This window comes from Lissotriton vulgaris, chromosome 8, assembly GCF_964263255.1.
Source record: "Lissotriton vulgaris chromosome 8, aLisVul1.2, whole genome shotgun sequence".
NCBI lineage: Eukaryota > Metazoa > Chordata > Amphibia > Caudata > Salamandridae > Lissotriton > Lissotriton vulgaris.
In genome coordinates, this window is record NC_141696.1 from 729,407,933 (window position 1) to 729,424,716 (window position 16,784).

The 16,784-nt window shown below is 40.9% G+C and overlaps 1 protein-coding gene across 1 annotated transcript in view; it reads right to left on the minus strand.

The window, feature by feature from the left end:
• CFAP47 (cilia and flagella associated protein 47) overlaps nt 1-16,784 on the minus strand; it is a 2,734,468-nt gene that overhangs the window by 352,643 nt on the left and 2,365,041 nt on the right. The window contains exon 62 of the mRNA XM_086934611.1: nt 7,219-7,380. Within this exon, the coding sequence (XP_086790737.1) occupies nt 7,219-7,380 (162 nt within the window). The remainder of the gene's footprint in view (nt 1-7,218; nt 7,381-16,784) is intronic.

The window sequence follows — 16,784 nt, forward strand, 5'->3', positions numbered from 1 at the left end:
CGAGTCAGTCCTTTCACTATGTCGACACAGGAAATGTATGTTAAATAACATGGTGGTCAGGCACTTCGGTAAACACTGACGAAGGTTGGATACCGAAACGCCTCTGTTGTTGAAGCTGTGCTATTCTTCTGTGAATAAATAACGGAAATAATCCCCGAGAGTGCTTTCCTTCTTTCATGGAAACAGTGGCTATGAAGGAGACTGGAGAGTAATAGATTGTGCGGGTGCACCCCCGCATCTAGAAAGCACCCGTCGGCGAGTGCTCCACGCTGGTGTATTCGTGGCGAGTATATATATATATATATATATATATATATATATATATATATATATATATATATTACCTACTGGCGGTCGCCAGTAGGTAGTTATAGTTAGGACCTAGTTTCCATAGGAAATCCTCAACATTCTATTTGGAATAACTTTGGCCCTGTTTGAAGAATCTTAGCGAATTTCTCAAAGAAGATGGCTCGGTCCGCTCCGCTCCTTCCCTAAAAGTTTGGGGGGGATTGGTCAAGTGGGGGCTGAGATAAAAGGGGGCTCCCAAAACGTGTTTTCTCCATGTTATTTTCCATAGGACCTTTAGACTCGGCTACAGGTCGAACGGGTGAATGGATTTATAAGAAATTTGGCAAAACTGTACAGTCCGGCTCGCAGATTACGCTTTTTTTGGAATGGTGTAAATCCGTTCAGTAGTTGCTGAGGAAATTGAAGTTAAAGTCAATTATATATCTATAAGCGCGCTTACGTGCGCGCACCCAAATGGCTGCGCGCGCGAGCGGAATTTTGTTGTGTGACGTCTGTTAACGTTCGATTCGAAGGAAATCAGGAAGTGTTGACCGCCATTTTGTCATTGCGAGTAAATATATTGTTGAATTCAAAGCGTTGGAATATGGAAAGGGGAGAAGGTAGAGATTGTTTTGCTGTGTAGGTTTTCTCAGGGTGTGCAGTAAGGCCCTTAAAGGCGAAAATATATATATATTTTTTTTTTTAAAGTTGCGTGGTGCGCGCACTTGGTCGCGCACACCTTTTTACAAGAGTGTGAAAATGGAGATAAATCAGAAGTTTGAGTGCTTAGATATAAGGTGGCTCTGAAAAGAGCCATTGTGTTAATTGAGTGTTTTCTGCATTTATAAGTAAGTACTGATGCAGAGCCTGATGTTGCAGAGGAAGATTCTGTTTCCCTCATTCGTGAAATGAACACCGTCTCTCCTATAGACGTCTTGCATGTGGTATCGCAAGTTGTTGTGGTAAATAGAACCCATGCTATAATCTCTGAGGAACTCAGAAACAGATTTATTTACATGTCTCCTTGCTTTCTCAAATTGTGCACAATGGTGATTGGACCAATTCCATTTCTGTCTTTGGCATATATTGGAATATACCAAGGCAGATCGAGGAAAAAGTGTCATCAATTGTCGAAAGGTGTCTTTTAGAAGCATTTCCAGACCTACCCCAGTGATTGTGCCTAGATCGTTTCCACCACAGTGCACAATTATAAGGTCTGGTTCTGGGAGATGCATAAAAGTTTTCACCAATGGAATCAATTGGTGACATTTCAATCCTCTTTTGGAAATTCATGTTATGTGTACATTTGGTAAGCTGAGGTTGCAAATTCGTCTGCTTACTGCATATTTTTCACTCCAGTGAATATAACTGTGTCCTATTAGCCAGACCTTCATTTTCAAGGGATTTGTAGTCGTCCTCCGATCGGTTCTGGAAGTGGAATGGCAGTTAGAAGTTGAAATTCTAAATAAAGAAAAAGGAAGAGGCTGGGTGTGGTTTAAAAAAATAAAAATGATTGGTTGATTGTAAGAAGTGGAGATTGAACAGTACGTTGCTTGTTAATGTTAAACGAAAAGTACTATTGGGTGTGAAAAAAAAAGACATGTAACAGAGCTGTGGATTGGCAGGTGTTTCTGGAGGGAAAACAGTGTTGTTACTTTGCTGTAGAACGTTGAGATATGAACTTTTGACCTGTGCCTTCAGCCAGGTGCAGAATGAGGTGTTACCATGGAAACAGCCAGAGATGGCAGTGGGTGATGGGTGAGTTTTATGTGACATTGAAAATATTGTGAGGGAGAACCAACTGAAATGTAATTGCTTACGTTACGCGCTCCGCATTGCTTCCGGGAAGCTGCGCTTCGCGCCTCGCGCAGCGGAGCACTTCCGGGTGCGCTAACGCGGCGCGTAATATGACGGATTACGCAAGAACGCGATACATCGTTGGGGCTCCCCCGGAACTGATCGAATTGGTAGTCTACAGTGTTTCTGGATGTTTCAGACTGAAGCTGGCGTCAGCATAAGAGCACCTCGTGGCTACGTCGTGGCCATTCCGCGAGCAATCATGGCAGTCGGTCCCCACCGGAAGTCTGCAGGAGTCGGGGGCCTCGGTGACTCTTGTAGAATCTTCAAAGCTGACGGGACGCTTTTGGGAATGGGGCTCATGCCCTAGCAGTCAAGCGTCCGAGTTCCAGGGTTGCCCAGAGCCATCTTTGCAGGCCAGGCCCAAGTCTGTGGAGCCGACCGCCATTTCCTGAGCTCCGTGGCAGCCGCCTGTCGCTGTATCGGAAGAGTGGGTGCAATTCAGCCGGATGGCGGGTGAGACGGTGTAAATGTGATGGTTGGACCAGGGCACCGCAGGACGTGTCTTCAGGTCAAACGGATTGTGGGACAAGGTCCAGAATGGAAGAGGCATCAAAAGGCAAGAAGTTCCGCCTGACCCCGGGAGCCGGCCGCCTATGTCGTGGGCGATCTCAGGCCATACCAGGGGAACAAGACTTGGGGAGGGGGCAGGAGCCAAGCGCCCCCTCCGAGTCCGCGTTTCTTGGACCCTGAAGTATGGCACTCAACATTCAGAACTTATGACATTTGTGCAAGGCAGGGACATCGAAGCCTCTCAGGGACCAAGTATATCCAGAGTCCTTCCTACAGAAGGTGGTGGGGGTGGCGGCATTAGCAAGGCATCCCCCCACACAACTTGTCGGACCCTGAAGTATGGCTCTCAACATCCAGAACTTATGACATTTGTGCAAGGCAGGGATATCCAAAGTCCTTCCTACAGAAGGTGGTGGGGGTGTCGGCATTAGCAAGGTATCCCCCCACACAACTTGTCGGACATGACCTCTGGATGTACTGGGTGTTCAATTTCAGAATTGAAACTACTAAGAAGCAATTAGAAGTGTTGTTTTCATGTTGCAGTAGGTTCCATGTAAATAGTTATTTAATACAACGTTTTATCCTGTTACTTTGCTGGTGTGTTGTATATATTTATAATATTTGCATAGTGTTTGTCGTTATTTTGGGCGGGGTGGGTGGCGGAGCCGAGCTGTCTTGCAGCCATCATGGCATCGAGCTCGGTTCCTCTCTCTATATTCATGTTTTTTCTAACGATTTATATGTTATAGTTTGCTAGCACGATACAGCGGATAGTCCGCATTTTATATATATGTCCTTTTTATTAGGGGGGTCCTCCGGTGGAGTCGGACGATCTACCTCTAATAAACGGTCCGGGTTGAACCAACTAGCAACAAACGGGGCAGAGATAGGCATGACGGGTTACAAAGGGGACAAAAGTGTGCACTACCTATCCTTCACTATCTGCAAAAACTAAATAGAGTATTGCGACTTTATGCTTATTTGTGAACAGAGAATGACCCAAAGAGAACCAATTTTGAACAATCATAGGCTATTGGCAGTGGGCAGAGAGGCCATGACACAGAAAATGGCTGTTACTTACGTGCATGATGGGGCCTAAAAGGGACTAGATGGCGTGGCCACTGTTTCGCGACTTTCACTTTACTTTTAACAATGGCTGTGGTGAACATAAATGAACGCCGCTTATGTATACCTAATTGTAGTCATTTTCCACAAAAAAGCTTTTGATATTTGCTATTAAAAAACAAAGAAAAACACTGAAAAAACCATAGGTTATAGACCATATATAGTTAAATATCTGAAGTCCATCTCTGCACTGCATGGAGATACAGGTCGTCGATCAGAAGATGTGCTGGCCACCTCTAATGGTAATAGCGTGGCCAGGGCTCTTGTCGTTGCCTCTGCAAATTGCAGAGGGTGCACTTGTTTGACATGCCGCACCATGGTATGTATGGAAAAGAAATATTTTTTTGCTGGATTTCTTCTTAAGAGAACCAAGTCACATATTGTGCAGGTTACTTTTGGTGCATTCACTTTCTTTTGATCTTCAGGATAAGTGAAAAATTGCCAGATGAAAGATTTATTTTTTCTTATTAAAGGTAGTCGATCATTTTGGTCAGATTCGGAAGATGAATGAGATATGGTAGCCATTTCACCAAAGTCTTCCAAAAGATGTAGGACGTTGTTGTCTCTTGAGAGTAGAAAAGATAGTGAGGGAAGTGGGTGGAGTGCTGCGTGTAAATTGCAGAATTGAAACTATTAAGAACCAATTGAAAGTGTTGTTTTCATGTTGCAGTAGGCTGCCATGTAAATAGTTATTTAATAAAACGTTTTACCCTGTTACTTTGCTGGTGTGTTGTGTATCTTTATAATATTTGTCGTTATTTTGGGTGGGGTGGACGGCGGAGCCGAGCTGTCTTGCAACCATCATGGCGTCGAGCTCGGTTTCTCCGACTAGTTTCATATTTCTCATGAGGGGTTGTTCCTAATTTTTCTATTTTAGCGAGGTCAAAAAAAGATCTCATCAGTGGCCTACTGATTTTGCTCGATTCCTTTTGTTTTTTCTAACGATTTATATGTTATAGTTTGCTAGCACGATACAGCGGCTAGTCCGCATTTTATATATATGTCCTTTTTATTAGGGGTGTCTTCCGGTGGAGTCGGACGATCTACCTCTAATAAACGGTCCGGGTTGAACCAACTACCATCATGATTTTGTATATCTTCTGAGCTGGATTTAAGCGCACAATTGTTAAAGTATGAAACGTTTTATATTTCTAAAAAAAATACCAAGGTGTGTACATCCGGTAACGCACGAAAGTTTAAAAAGACATTCGGCTCCATTTACTGAAAAGTTTCATAAGAATAAAAAAGAAGTCTAGGTACAGTCTCTTTGACGTACTATAAGTTCTTTGAGGGGTGTATGAAGAATTTCAATAAGTTCAAATCGCAACGTTTTTACGAAATATATAGGCCTGTGCGCGCACTCGGTCGCGCACGAAAGCCTGGAAATGCGATATCCATTTTATTGACAACTGTTGCCGAGAGTGCGCACACCGGGTCGCGCACGAAAGTTTAGTAAGGCTATTTTTATTTACAGACAAATTTTAATGTGTTTAAAAAAAGGCAAGGTACAGACTTTCGAATTCTGTATTGCTTTACAAGGAGTCTCTATGGAACTTGAACAGTGAAGAAAACGGCTTGTTTTCGAAAAAAATATTGCCAGAACTTTATTGCCAAAAGTATAGGTTGCATACACGACATTTTTCTGAATTAGCATTTTAAAAACCAATGAAATTCACAGAAAAAACCATAGGTTTTACACACGTTATAGTTAGGAAGTAGCATTTAAAAAACCTATGAAATTCACTGAAAAAACCATAGGTTTGACACATGTTATAGTTAGCTGGAAATTTTACTGACATAAAACCAATGAAATTCCACGTTATAGTTAGTTGGACTCACTATAACTTGCACGTGCAATGCACTGCTGATGACGTCACATATTACATCACTCATGACATGGTCAGTGACATCACTCATGACATCACTGATGACACCATCCAGTGAATATGTGTCTTTCTGAAAAATAAATATTAGTGAGTAATGTTTAAATATTTAAATATATATATTAGTGTTTCACTTTGTGTATAAGTGGCTACATGTGTTGGTAAGTAGCTACATGCGTATGTATGTGGGTTATTAGATGTTTCTCTTAGTATCAGTATGAGTGTCTATATGGTTTGGTGGGGGTATTACTTAGCACATAGATGCATGAGTGACTGACTCTCTGTTTGTATGTGTTTTGAAGACAGCATATGTGCAGGACTGTATGGGTGGATGAGTGTGTATATGTGTTTGTTAGTGAGTGAATGACTGTCTCACTAGTGTCTTTATCAGTAACGACATATGTTTTAATCTAGTATATGTGAATATTGATGTATATAAGTGAGTATATGTGAGAGTAAGAGATTGAAAGAGTTCCTGTTTAAATAAGTATGTGTTTCTATAAGTGATTGTTTAAGAGAATAAATATGTGTAATTTTCAATAGAAGTAAGGTGGAAGTGTGTGTATAACTCTATATTCAAATAAATGGATGTTCAATAGTTTATTTGCACGTGTGAGTATGTCTGTGAGAAACTTTTCGATGATTGTCGGTGTGTAACAGGATGTATAGGTGTATCATTTCATATGATGAGTGAGTATATGTATGAGTGGATGTGTATATAGATGGTGGAATTACTTGTTGTAACTGATATGGGTATCTGCATTTTTTTTAAATTTCAGTTTCTATTTTTGAATATGTGTTTCAAGGATTACATTACAGTGAAAGGAGGTCTGTCACTATGTCACAAGGATGGTGTCATCAGTGATGTCATGAGTGATGTCACTGACCATGTCATGAGTGATGTAATATGTGACGTCATCAGCAGTGCATTGCACGCGCAAGTTATAGTGAGTCCAACTAACTATAACGTGGAATTTCATTGGTTTTATGTCAGTAAAATTTCCAGCTAACTATAACATGTGTCAAACCTATGGTTTTTTCAGTGAATTTCATAGGTTTTTTAAATGCTACTTCCTAACTATAACGTGTGTAAAACCTATGGTTTTTTCTGTGAATATATATATATATATATTATATATATTTTTTTTATTTTATAATGCCTTATTTTAAGTTTATATATTCATATTTTATGAGGCACCCACTCTCCTAACAGGTTTATATTGGGTGATATTGTTACTCTAGTTTTAACATTTCAGTATTTCAGGGACCTATACTCTTGTAACCTGTAGCATGGTCCTATATAAAATGCTCTGTCTCTCCCAGGGACACGCTCACACTGTATAACACTGCGAATAAACTAATAAACAAATACAATCCCAATGAGGGATACTGTGAATTGGGTCCCTCCTCTGTGAACAAACTCTTAAATAATCAAACGCTGTGGGCTTAGCTGATCAATAGAATAGTTTTTGGCATTTCATGACTCTTTACGGTTAAAGGTAACGTACTGATCAGAGAAGGCACCTTTAATAAATCTGATTGATCATGTTACCTTGTTTGACTGGTGAGCCGAAAGCCCACAATAGATTCCTTATTCAGTCCAATTGCTTCAATGTTGATGATGTCATCGACGCAGGGTTCAGTTGCAACTAACATTATTGGAAACTTCCAAATACCTCCTGTAACACACTGGACAACCAATGTTGCTCCATGCCTATAAAACAAAAAATATGTTGCTCATTACAAAGCAGCAATATACAGTAAAATGCCTTCAAAGTACCTACTCTGTGGACTAATAGAAGAGTGCAAATCACATATTGATGCAACCATGTGGGTTAGCAAAATACCCATATCAATAAACAATGCGGTCTATTTAGACGTAGAACGCATTGACTACAGATTGAGCAAATCACGAAAGATCAATTGCTTTTAGAATGTCTTCTTTGCAATCACAAACAATTTCACATTTTCTGTTTACCCAATATTACAATTATGGGACTAAATTACTTGAGCATTACTCCGATTTCTCAGTATGTTTTTCTGAGGTTGTCAGTTACATATAATTTCTCAGGTACGTATTGATTTGAAACGGAATTCAATTTTTTGGTACACTTAAACAATTGAAAATGTTTTCATTTAAATAATGTTGCTTTAAATTAAGCACACCATTAAGTAGCGGGTAACAGGATGGATCGAACTGAAAGATAATGTTTGATTGTTACATGTAAAAGAGCCAAAGAGGAGAGTAATAGTAAAAGCTCCAGCAGAGAGTGATGGACGGCAAACAATTCCTCATTGTGTATATGAGTTGATACGTGGAATGAGATTTTTGTTGTTGTTTTGTAGTACATTTCACCTGCATTCCTCTCTTTTTTCAGTCCAAGGCAGGTGGTTGCGGAACTGCCATCGTGATGAGGATTTACCAAAGCAAAAAAGTTGTCAGAGGGTCCTTAGTGAGAGCATAAAGTAATATGGTATATGGATTAAATATTACAAGTAGGTGTTATGAACCCACTTCATTCACTTATTGTGCGGAATGCTCCCCACTTCTTTCTGCACCAAGATATCTGCAATTTGACCTATCGATTAGCAGAGGTTTGCCATTCCATATTATATAATAATAACCCTTTAATTTTGCTAGCGTCCCTTTTGATTTCCTTGTTTTCCCCTGCCACCTAGTACATCAGTACCACCTACTGATACCATTCCACTTCCAGTTTAGCTAATGAGTTTGGTAAGTTTGCCAATTAGTCATGCTGTTTCAATGTAAGAGGTACCCATCTCGAAATTTGTTTATCTGGGCAACGGCGTAAGACCTATTGGCAAAGCTACTCTACAAACAAGTATAATAAATTCATAAATAAATGAGCATTGCCCTGAAAAAGAAAACAAGTTGTTGCTTTTAAGTAGTCAAACTGACACTTTAGTAAATCAACTGTAATTGTGCATAAAAAGTTTAGAGCACTTTAACAAAGTTCATACACGGGATGTAAAAGTGAAGAACAAGTTTTCCTGTCTAAAATATCGTGTTTACAACCTCATGCTTCTTGCACAGGTGTCGCCTTTTAAAAAAGCAAAGTAGGCAAACAAATGCCTTATTTCCGAACTCTTTTTAGGAATTTGCTTCAGATTTTAAATGTGTAGTCTCTGAAGTACTCAAGTATAACCAAAGGAACAGAATCATTATGTTTTTGTTTCATAAACTTTTATTCGATTGCCATTTGTTTTTGCAACCATAAAAAGTACAAAAAGCAGTTAAAAAAGTTTTATACATTTTAAAAAGACGTTTACAGAGTAAGTCAGTCATGTTATAAGGAAGGTATAACAGAACAAAAAAGAACAAGTATTAACATTAACTAAAAAAATGATAATTACTCATGATTGCGTCGATATATAATGCAGGTTTTTAAAACGTTAGCTATGAACTTTGCAATAAAGCTTGACTCCAGGGATTGCAAGGACAGGTATGCAGGTTTACATGATCTGAGACCTAGTAATTTAAGAAGAGGCAAAATCCAGACCTTTCTGGGAAAAGAATAGAACTTGCAGAAAAATAAAATATGCATTGTCGATTGGGATGAAAAGTCATCACAGGGGCAGGGAATAAGTGTATGAGACCAGTCTTGAGTGTTAGGGAAAGTGACTAGCCTGAAAAAGAAATTAAAACGAAACCTAGTGAGGAGATACTTTTCATAATTGTTTAAATAAAAAGTCAAATATGGTTGTATACCCAGATAGGTCTGGACAGCAATAATTTGAGAGTTTGTAGGTTTTGCCAGTTCTATTATGCTTCAAAGGGCTCTGAGGTGGCTCAGACACAGTTTTTTGAGCTCTTTCCTTGAAATGTCACTCATCGAAGGAGGGTCCAAAAAGAAATTGCTACGGTCCATATCCCGGCTAAAATTCCTTATGTAAACTAGCCAGGATATTTTTTCCCAGTTGTCAAGGGCAGGGCAATCCAGAATTAGAGATCGTGTTAGGTGGCACTTCTCTTTGGTCCATATGCGGTGCCATAAAAGCATGGGATGGCAGCGAATAGTGTCCGTGATGTAATCCATACCTAGTTCAGCTAGTGAAGCATAGGTTGGGGCGCTAGATGGTAAGGACAACAGGTATTTGGCAAACCCATTTTCTACTGTTTGTAGTGGGTTGATTGGGCCATAAACCCAAACACCTGCACCGTACGTGGCCACACTGTGGCATTTAGCATACTATATTTTGAGTAGTTCTGGAGGAGCTGGTTTTCCCAGTTTCCTAGAAAAAGAAACTAGGGCTGATGTAGTTCTCTGGAAGAGCAGTTTTTTGCTTGCCACCGTCTGCCACCAACTCAAAGATTCGTCCACCAGAATTCCGAGATAGGGATAAGCATCAGTTCGTTCCAGCTTAGTTTTGTTAACAAAGATGGGTTTAGGGTTTTTTAGTCTTGGGCCAAAATGCATTACAAAAGTCTTTTTAATGTTAACTTTGAGGCCCAAAGTGTCCATATAGGAACAATATTTGTTAAGTTGTACTTGCAACTGGGTCAGGGTCCTGGCAAAAATAACAGAATCATCGGCATATAGAAGTGTTGGTATGGGACAGTGATTGATTTGTGGGAGATCCTGGCTCCCTTCTAGCAACGCTGCTTTCAGCCCATTGGTGTACAAGTTAAACCAGAAGGGAGCCAGTACACAGCCCTGTCTGACCCCCTGTCTGATTTGAAAGTGGGAGGTAAGTTCTCCATTGATCCCATACCTTACTCTTGCCGTTGCATTTGAGTACAGTTCGCGCAGGAATACAATAAGGGCAGGATCGACTCCCATTTCCTCAAGCAAGGCCCAGAGTTTAGAATACTGTACACAGTCAAACGCTGCACTTAAGTCAACGTAGACAACAAATAGATGGCCCTTTTTGGCGTTCACATACTTTCCGGTCAGGAGAACAAGATTTAAAGTCTGTTCCACGGTCCCCAGACCCGCCTGGAACCCAAATTGGAGGTCAGTCATGATTTTCTTGGATGTTGCCCACTCTTGAAGACGCACCAGTAGTATTCGACCTACTACCTTACCAATGGAGTCCAGGAGGGAGATGGGTCTGTAGCAGACCGGATCGTTCTGGTCGCCTTTTTTGAAAATAGGGAGGAGAATAGATGATGACCATGAGTCAATAAGGCCTACTGTTGTTACTGCTGCCAGGACTTGGGTGAGAAGTGGAGACCAGAGCTCGATGTTGTGAGTAAAAATGTCTACCGGCACCCCGTCCGGCCCAGGGGCCTTACCTGATTTGGAGGCCTTTAGAGCTCTGACTACTTCACCATGTTCAAAGCAAATATTTAGTGGATACGTCTTTGAAACCAATGTTGCGGATAAAGAAGGGTCACTGTTGGATTAGGTTGGGAGCTGCCAAAGATTCCCGAAAAGTGGGCAACCCACTCTTCAGCTGTCACTGCGACGTAAAGATGTTGAACAGACGGCGAGTCTGACAGAAAGGGGGATTTTACGACTCGCCAGAAGTGACCACTATCCCTTGCTCGGCAGCTGTCATGGAGTTGTAGCCACAGATTCGCCTTAATTTCTTTAATGCGTTTTGCCCTTTCGTCCTTATAGAGTTTTCTTAACTTGGCAATCTCGGGGAGGTTCCTCGGAATTATCCGCAGAGCTGCCTTAAGATTTGAAAGTGCTTTGCGGCATCCAGGATTAAAGTAAGCCTCAGCCGATGGTTTACATAGGTTTGTGCGCGTTAGTTCCTCTTTTATTGTTCTCAAGATCCTATCAAAGCTGTTCAGAACTGATTGGGGTGAAGAGCTTGGATTTAAGCAGTCAATTACAGAAAGGTTGGCTTTTTGAGAACCTGTTCTGTCACTGCATCAGGATCTATTTTTGCCCACTTTACTGAGAACCCGTTCACTTTGTCCATTTTTAAAGTTTCTTGTGTTAAAAGGCTTCTGGTATTTGTATATAATGAAACGATTTTTGGCTGTATTAAAATTCTATTTGGGAAATGATCAATGCTAATGTCTGTGCCAGTGGAACATTTTTGCAGTTGGCCCCTTAGATTCTGTGAACAGAGCATGAAATCGATTGTGCTTGATAGACCCCTGCCATGAAATGTTGGAGCAAAGTCAAGTTGAGGATGTACTAACTGGTTTGCATAGTCCAACTCTAGGGAAAAAAAGCTCTCATTGAAAAGGTTCCCATTTGTAGAGTGTGCAAAGTGAGCCAGGGGGCTATCAGTCTCATCAGACAATCCACAGTTCCCATTTCTATAATTTAGACATATTGGGATGTTGAAGTCACCTCCCCAAATGATATACACAGTGTGAGATGTTGGTTTGTTCAGTTGTGACTTTAAAAGAGTGGTAATTTCATGTACCATCCGTGAGCAGTCTGATGGCAAAAGATTATTATACAAATTGACCAGGAGGTAAACAAAGCTGTTATTGAAGTGGATTCGTAGGATTTGATAAGATGCTTCCTCTTTTAGAGTTGTGATTGTTGTAGAGAGAAGAGTATTTGTTACATAGATCGCTAGCCCTCCCTTAGGTCTCCCGAACATGCCCTGCGTGGCTAAGATGGTAAAAGTTTTATAGCCCGCCAAGTGGACAGGAACGGTTGACCATGTCTCCTGGAAACAAACTATGTGGTTCTCAGTTATTGTGTCCACCCATGTTTGCAAGTTAATTTTGGAGCGAAGTCCTGCAATGTTCCAAAATAGAACTGATAGTTGTAAATTTTTGGGGGTGTTGTGGTTACATGTTTGATGGTGTGGTGTACCTACATTAGTTTTACCTGTATCATTTGTTTGCAGGGTGCTGGGTAGCAGATCAGAAAAGGTTATAGGTTCCTCTACTACTATTTCTATTGAGGTATGAGGGGAGGGAGGGAGGGTAAGGCTTTGGCCGCTAATGCATAGTGTAGGTATAAGATTAGAATTCACTGGGGAAATCTCCGAGGGTCTCTTTAAAGTTATCTTTAATGCCTCGTATGATCTTGGGGTCCTCTGGGCCTGGTTGTTATTATGTGGACTGGCTAGCGGTCAGTCGACCATTTCCAAATAGTCGTATCTGTTTCTAGTTGGTATGCCTTGCCATCCTGCCATGGGGACCTGTTCTCTAGTTGGAGGCCAGGGTCGCCGTTCCCACTCCCTACCAATATTATATATTTCCATTGTCTATATTGTTTTTATAGGATTTACTTTATTGAATACATGCTACATTAACCTTAGTCACAATGTTTGGCAAAGGTTTATTTATATTCCTTGGTATGGCATCTTGATTGTCACGCATATTTTTGACCTTTTATGCCTCATCTTCCCTGGGACTGAGGAGACCAAATGTCTGACTTCAAAGACAAGCGCGGATAGAGGATTAAAGAACAGAGGGAAATATGCCCCAACATACCTAGGCCACAAATACCTATGAAAGGAAACCCACAATGCCATTGTTTTTTGAAATGGGATCCCTTTATTGAAACAGCAGAACCTCTCACAACATGGAAGGAAGGGCAAATGGAACTCTGAGCTATGAGTCTTTCTTTGTTCTTTGGCGGGAGTAAATGCGCCTGCCTTTGGAGAATTTTAGGTAGAGGGGAAATGAGGAGTCGAGAACTAGGTGACTATTGTGTTTTTCTTTGGTGAAAGGTGCTCCTAGATATCTTTCTGTGGAAAAATATAATCTCTGAATCAGGGCTATGTTACTTGCTGAGAATGCTGGGTTGAGAAAACAGAGCAATGTTAGTTCGATCTAACCAGGCGTCTTCACCAATCACAGAATAATTTCACCCTTAAAATTGCCCTGCACGACTCACTCTCAGGTGAAAGCTGGATGGATCCTAAAAAAGAGGGCTTGCATTTTTCTTATTCGAAAAACTCCAACCTGTCTGAAAGGAGCCTCTGCAGGGAATTGTGTCACTCTAACTTGAATCTCTGGGGCAGGGAATCTGCTTCAAGAGCAAGGGGAGGTAATCTCCTGCTGACCTCAAAGGACACACGGGTCCAAGTACAAGTTCTGCCAGTAGAGCCTCTTTGTTTAGTGGATAATTTCTTCTATAACTGGAGAAAGGTCATGGAGAGAGAAAGTTATCAGCGTCTAGGCCAAATGAGGAACTGAGTTGCGAATTAACATTTTACCCACCAACATCTGTGAAATTCCTCCCCTGTGTGTGGGGAGCCCAGTAGACAAAGGGTGCTGATGATGGTCCAGGGTGCTCTAAGGAACCAGTTGTAACTTGTATCAGGGGACTATCACTAGACTGACCTTTTGTGAAAATTTGGAGACTTTCAGAGCACCAGAAAATAAGTTACAAAACTTTTGTAAAAGTTGTGAATTAGAAAATATCCGTCTTTGAAGAACCGATCCTCCTAGTAAATAATGCACAAACAGCAACTACATTTTGACAGTTTGTCCTTCTGAGTGCTTTTGACCGCAAAGTTAGAGTTAACAGCTGAAACATGAAAACATGTATACAAGTTTGTGAAGTCCTTACTGGGAATTGTGTTTAATCTCGCCCTATTGAGGATGTTTCACTTCCACAACTATGCTTGAGTAAAACAATTGACTGCATTAAAACCACCAACTTTTAATGACCACACATCATCTGGGATGGAACACACATAGTATCTAAGTCTGGCCCACCATACTCACTAAAATAGCATTCAATTTGACTTTCTACTGTATCTTATGGATTTTGTTGTATTTTATCAGTAATTCCTGCTCCCCATATACGATGGTCTTAACTGTTATGTCATTTTTTTTATTGCACTCTCCACTTTTGAACTAACTTGGTTTTCAAATTTTAGGTTCTTTCTTTCTTACTTGCAATTTGGTGTTGTGGCCCATGTATGATATGAATTTGCCTGAGGAAGTCCTTGCTGCAGGGGCAAAGTTATGAAGCAGGTGTCAGGTACTCCTGACAGAAACCAGTTTACCTAATGGAAGCCAAACTGTTTTAATTTTGTTTGAGCACAGTCATAGCTCAAATTAAGGCTATGGCTTGGATCCCTCATAGCCTAACAATCCAGGTTGAGATTATTGCTCAACAGTTTGGATAATGATGTTTTTATTCTATTATGGGGATTGATCTGTCGCTTTAATAGGCCTATTATCAGTGGCTAGGAGAACACTGTGTCTGGAGTGAGTGCAATGGTTAAAAAGGAAAGAAAAGAAACCTCAGCTAGAGAAAGCACAAGATGTTGTGAGAAAACAAGCCTTATCATTCTGGTGAAGGTGAAGTGGACCCAGAGGAATTCAAGTATGTAAACAAGAGTATATGTTACAGTGATTTGACAGCACAAATGGAAGCCAATAATATGGAGAGAAATGAAAGAAGAAAAAAATGGGAATATCAGCTACAATCAGTGATTGTAGCAGAAAGGAAAGTTGTTTTAGCACTTCAAGAAAATAAAGTTCCTTTGGCCATGGACGTGTCAAACTCTGCGGTAGTTCATGAACAGAGTATGAAAATGGAACTCAAGTCTTTCGAGGCTTCAGCACCCAGAGGTCACTGGGTCAGTGGAATTGTGTAATTAGAACACGAGTAGTAAAGAAGTCAAAATGTGACTTTCCCAAACAGACTTTCATCAATTATGTGACTGACAATGACAAAGAAAAAGGGGTCAAATGTTCTGAGTTTTCTTGTTCTATGAACCAGGTTGATGAAGATCTCTAGGGCTGGGGGTCATAGAATTTGCCTGCTGTAGCGAAGGATGCATACTCACTTTGGGGCATATTATCAAGGACAACGTTAAAATTATCGCCGCTTTAGCGGCAGGAAACTGGTGCTAATGCGGCGATAATGAGCTTGATAATATGCTCTTGTGAATTCCCATAGAAGCCCATGTTCTGGGGTGAACCTCGGTTTCTAAGGGAATTCACAAGGGCATATTATCAAGCCCATTATCACCGCTTTAGTGGCAATTTCCTGCCGCTAAAGCGGCGATAATTTTAACGCCGTTCTTGATAATATGCCTCTTTGTAACCAATACAGCATGCACAATATGAAAGTATATGGGAACTTTGGTAAGGGGATTTGAGCTGATAATGTGATGCCACTTAGGAAACTCGGTAACAGCTCAAAACAGCCTTACAAGACCAGAGTGATTGGTTGAATGCTTCTGTGAAAGTATCAGACGTCTAAAAAGCAATAATTCCACTACTTATACTGAACTGTATACATTTGGTAATGTAAGAGCATATTTTAGCAATAATTTTCCTGAGTTATGCCAACATCTATGTGACTCTGAGCTTATTGTCCCCAGAGAGCTTTAGAAAAAGACTGAGCTATGAATCAGCACTGTGGTTAGCCAGGATCACCCTTAGGTGGACCAGAAAAATAGCAGGTCAGATCTCCACCATGAAAAGTAGGGGGGCGGTAGGAACAAATTTAACAAAACAAAGTTTTCATGTCAGGCCATAAAATATAGAAAGAGGATATCCAGATCTCTGGAGGGAAGGAGAAAGGTGGGTAGATGGGAAAAGAGGAGAGGAGGATTTATGTCACTTCTCAAATGAAGGGTCTGCATTCTAGCTGTCTGTAACGAAGGAATGACCAAGAGGACTCATACTATAAGAGGAAGGGCAATCGTAGTGGTAAATATAACGAGCAAGAACAAGTATGGCGCTTGGCCTAGGAAGAGACTTGAGGGGAACAGAAGAGTTAATGAGGCTTCCTTAGTTTCAATACATGGATTGGAAATTAATTAAAATTGTTGGCTATGGTTCTGCTATGCTCAGTCTGTCTGGATTGAATTCAGTGGCTTCTAGGGTCCAGAAAGCTCTTCAGGGAAGTTCTGGAGCTACTGAACCAGTGCTGATGTTGCACCCAATAGAGGGAAAGAAAGCAGGTAAGGACGAATTTTTTTAGACAGTGGAACTGGACAAAGATAGACCACTGAACCTCAAGATATTCTCAGGAAACCAGTTAATTTTGGTGGTTGAGAAAAAAGCCACCTGTTACCCTGAGGCTATGGCACAGAGGGAGGTCAATTAATCTGCGGTAGCCAGTGGACTGTATTTTTACTCAAGTGGATTTCAGCAAAGGGGTAGTTTTGAACAGGGGGCAAACTACATGACTCCAATGGTGGATGATCACGAGCTATCTCATAAGGTCTCCACTCCATATCATGCCAGACCAACAGACTTTT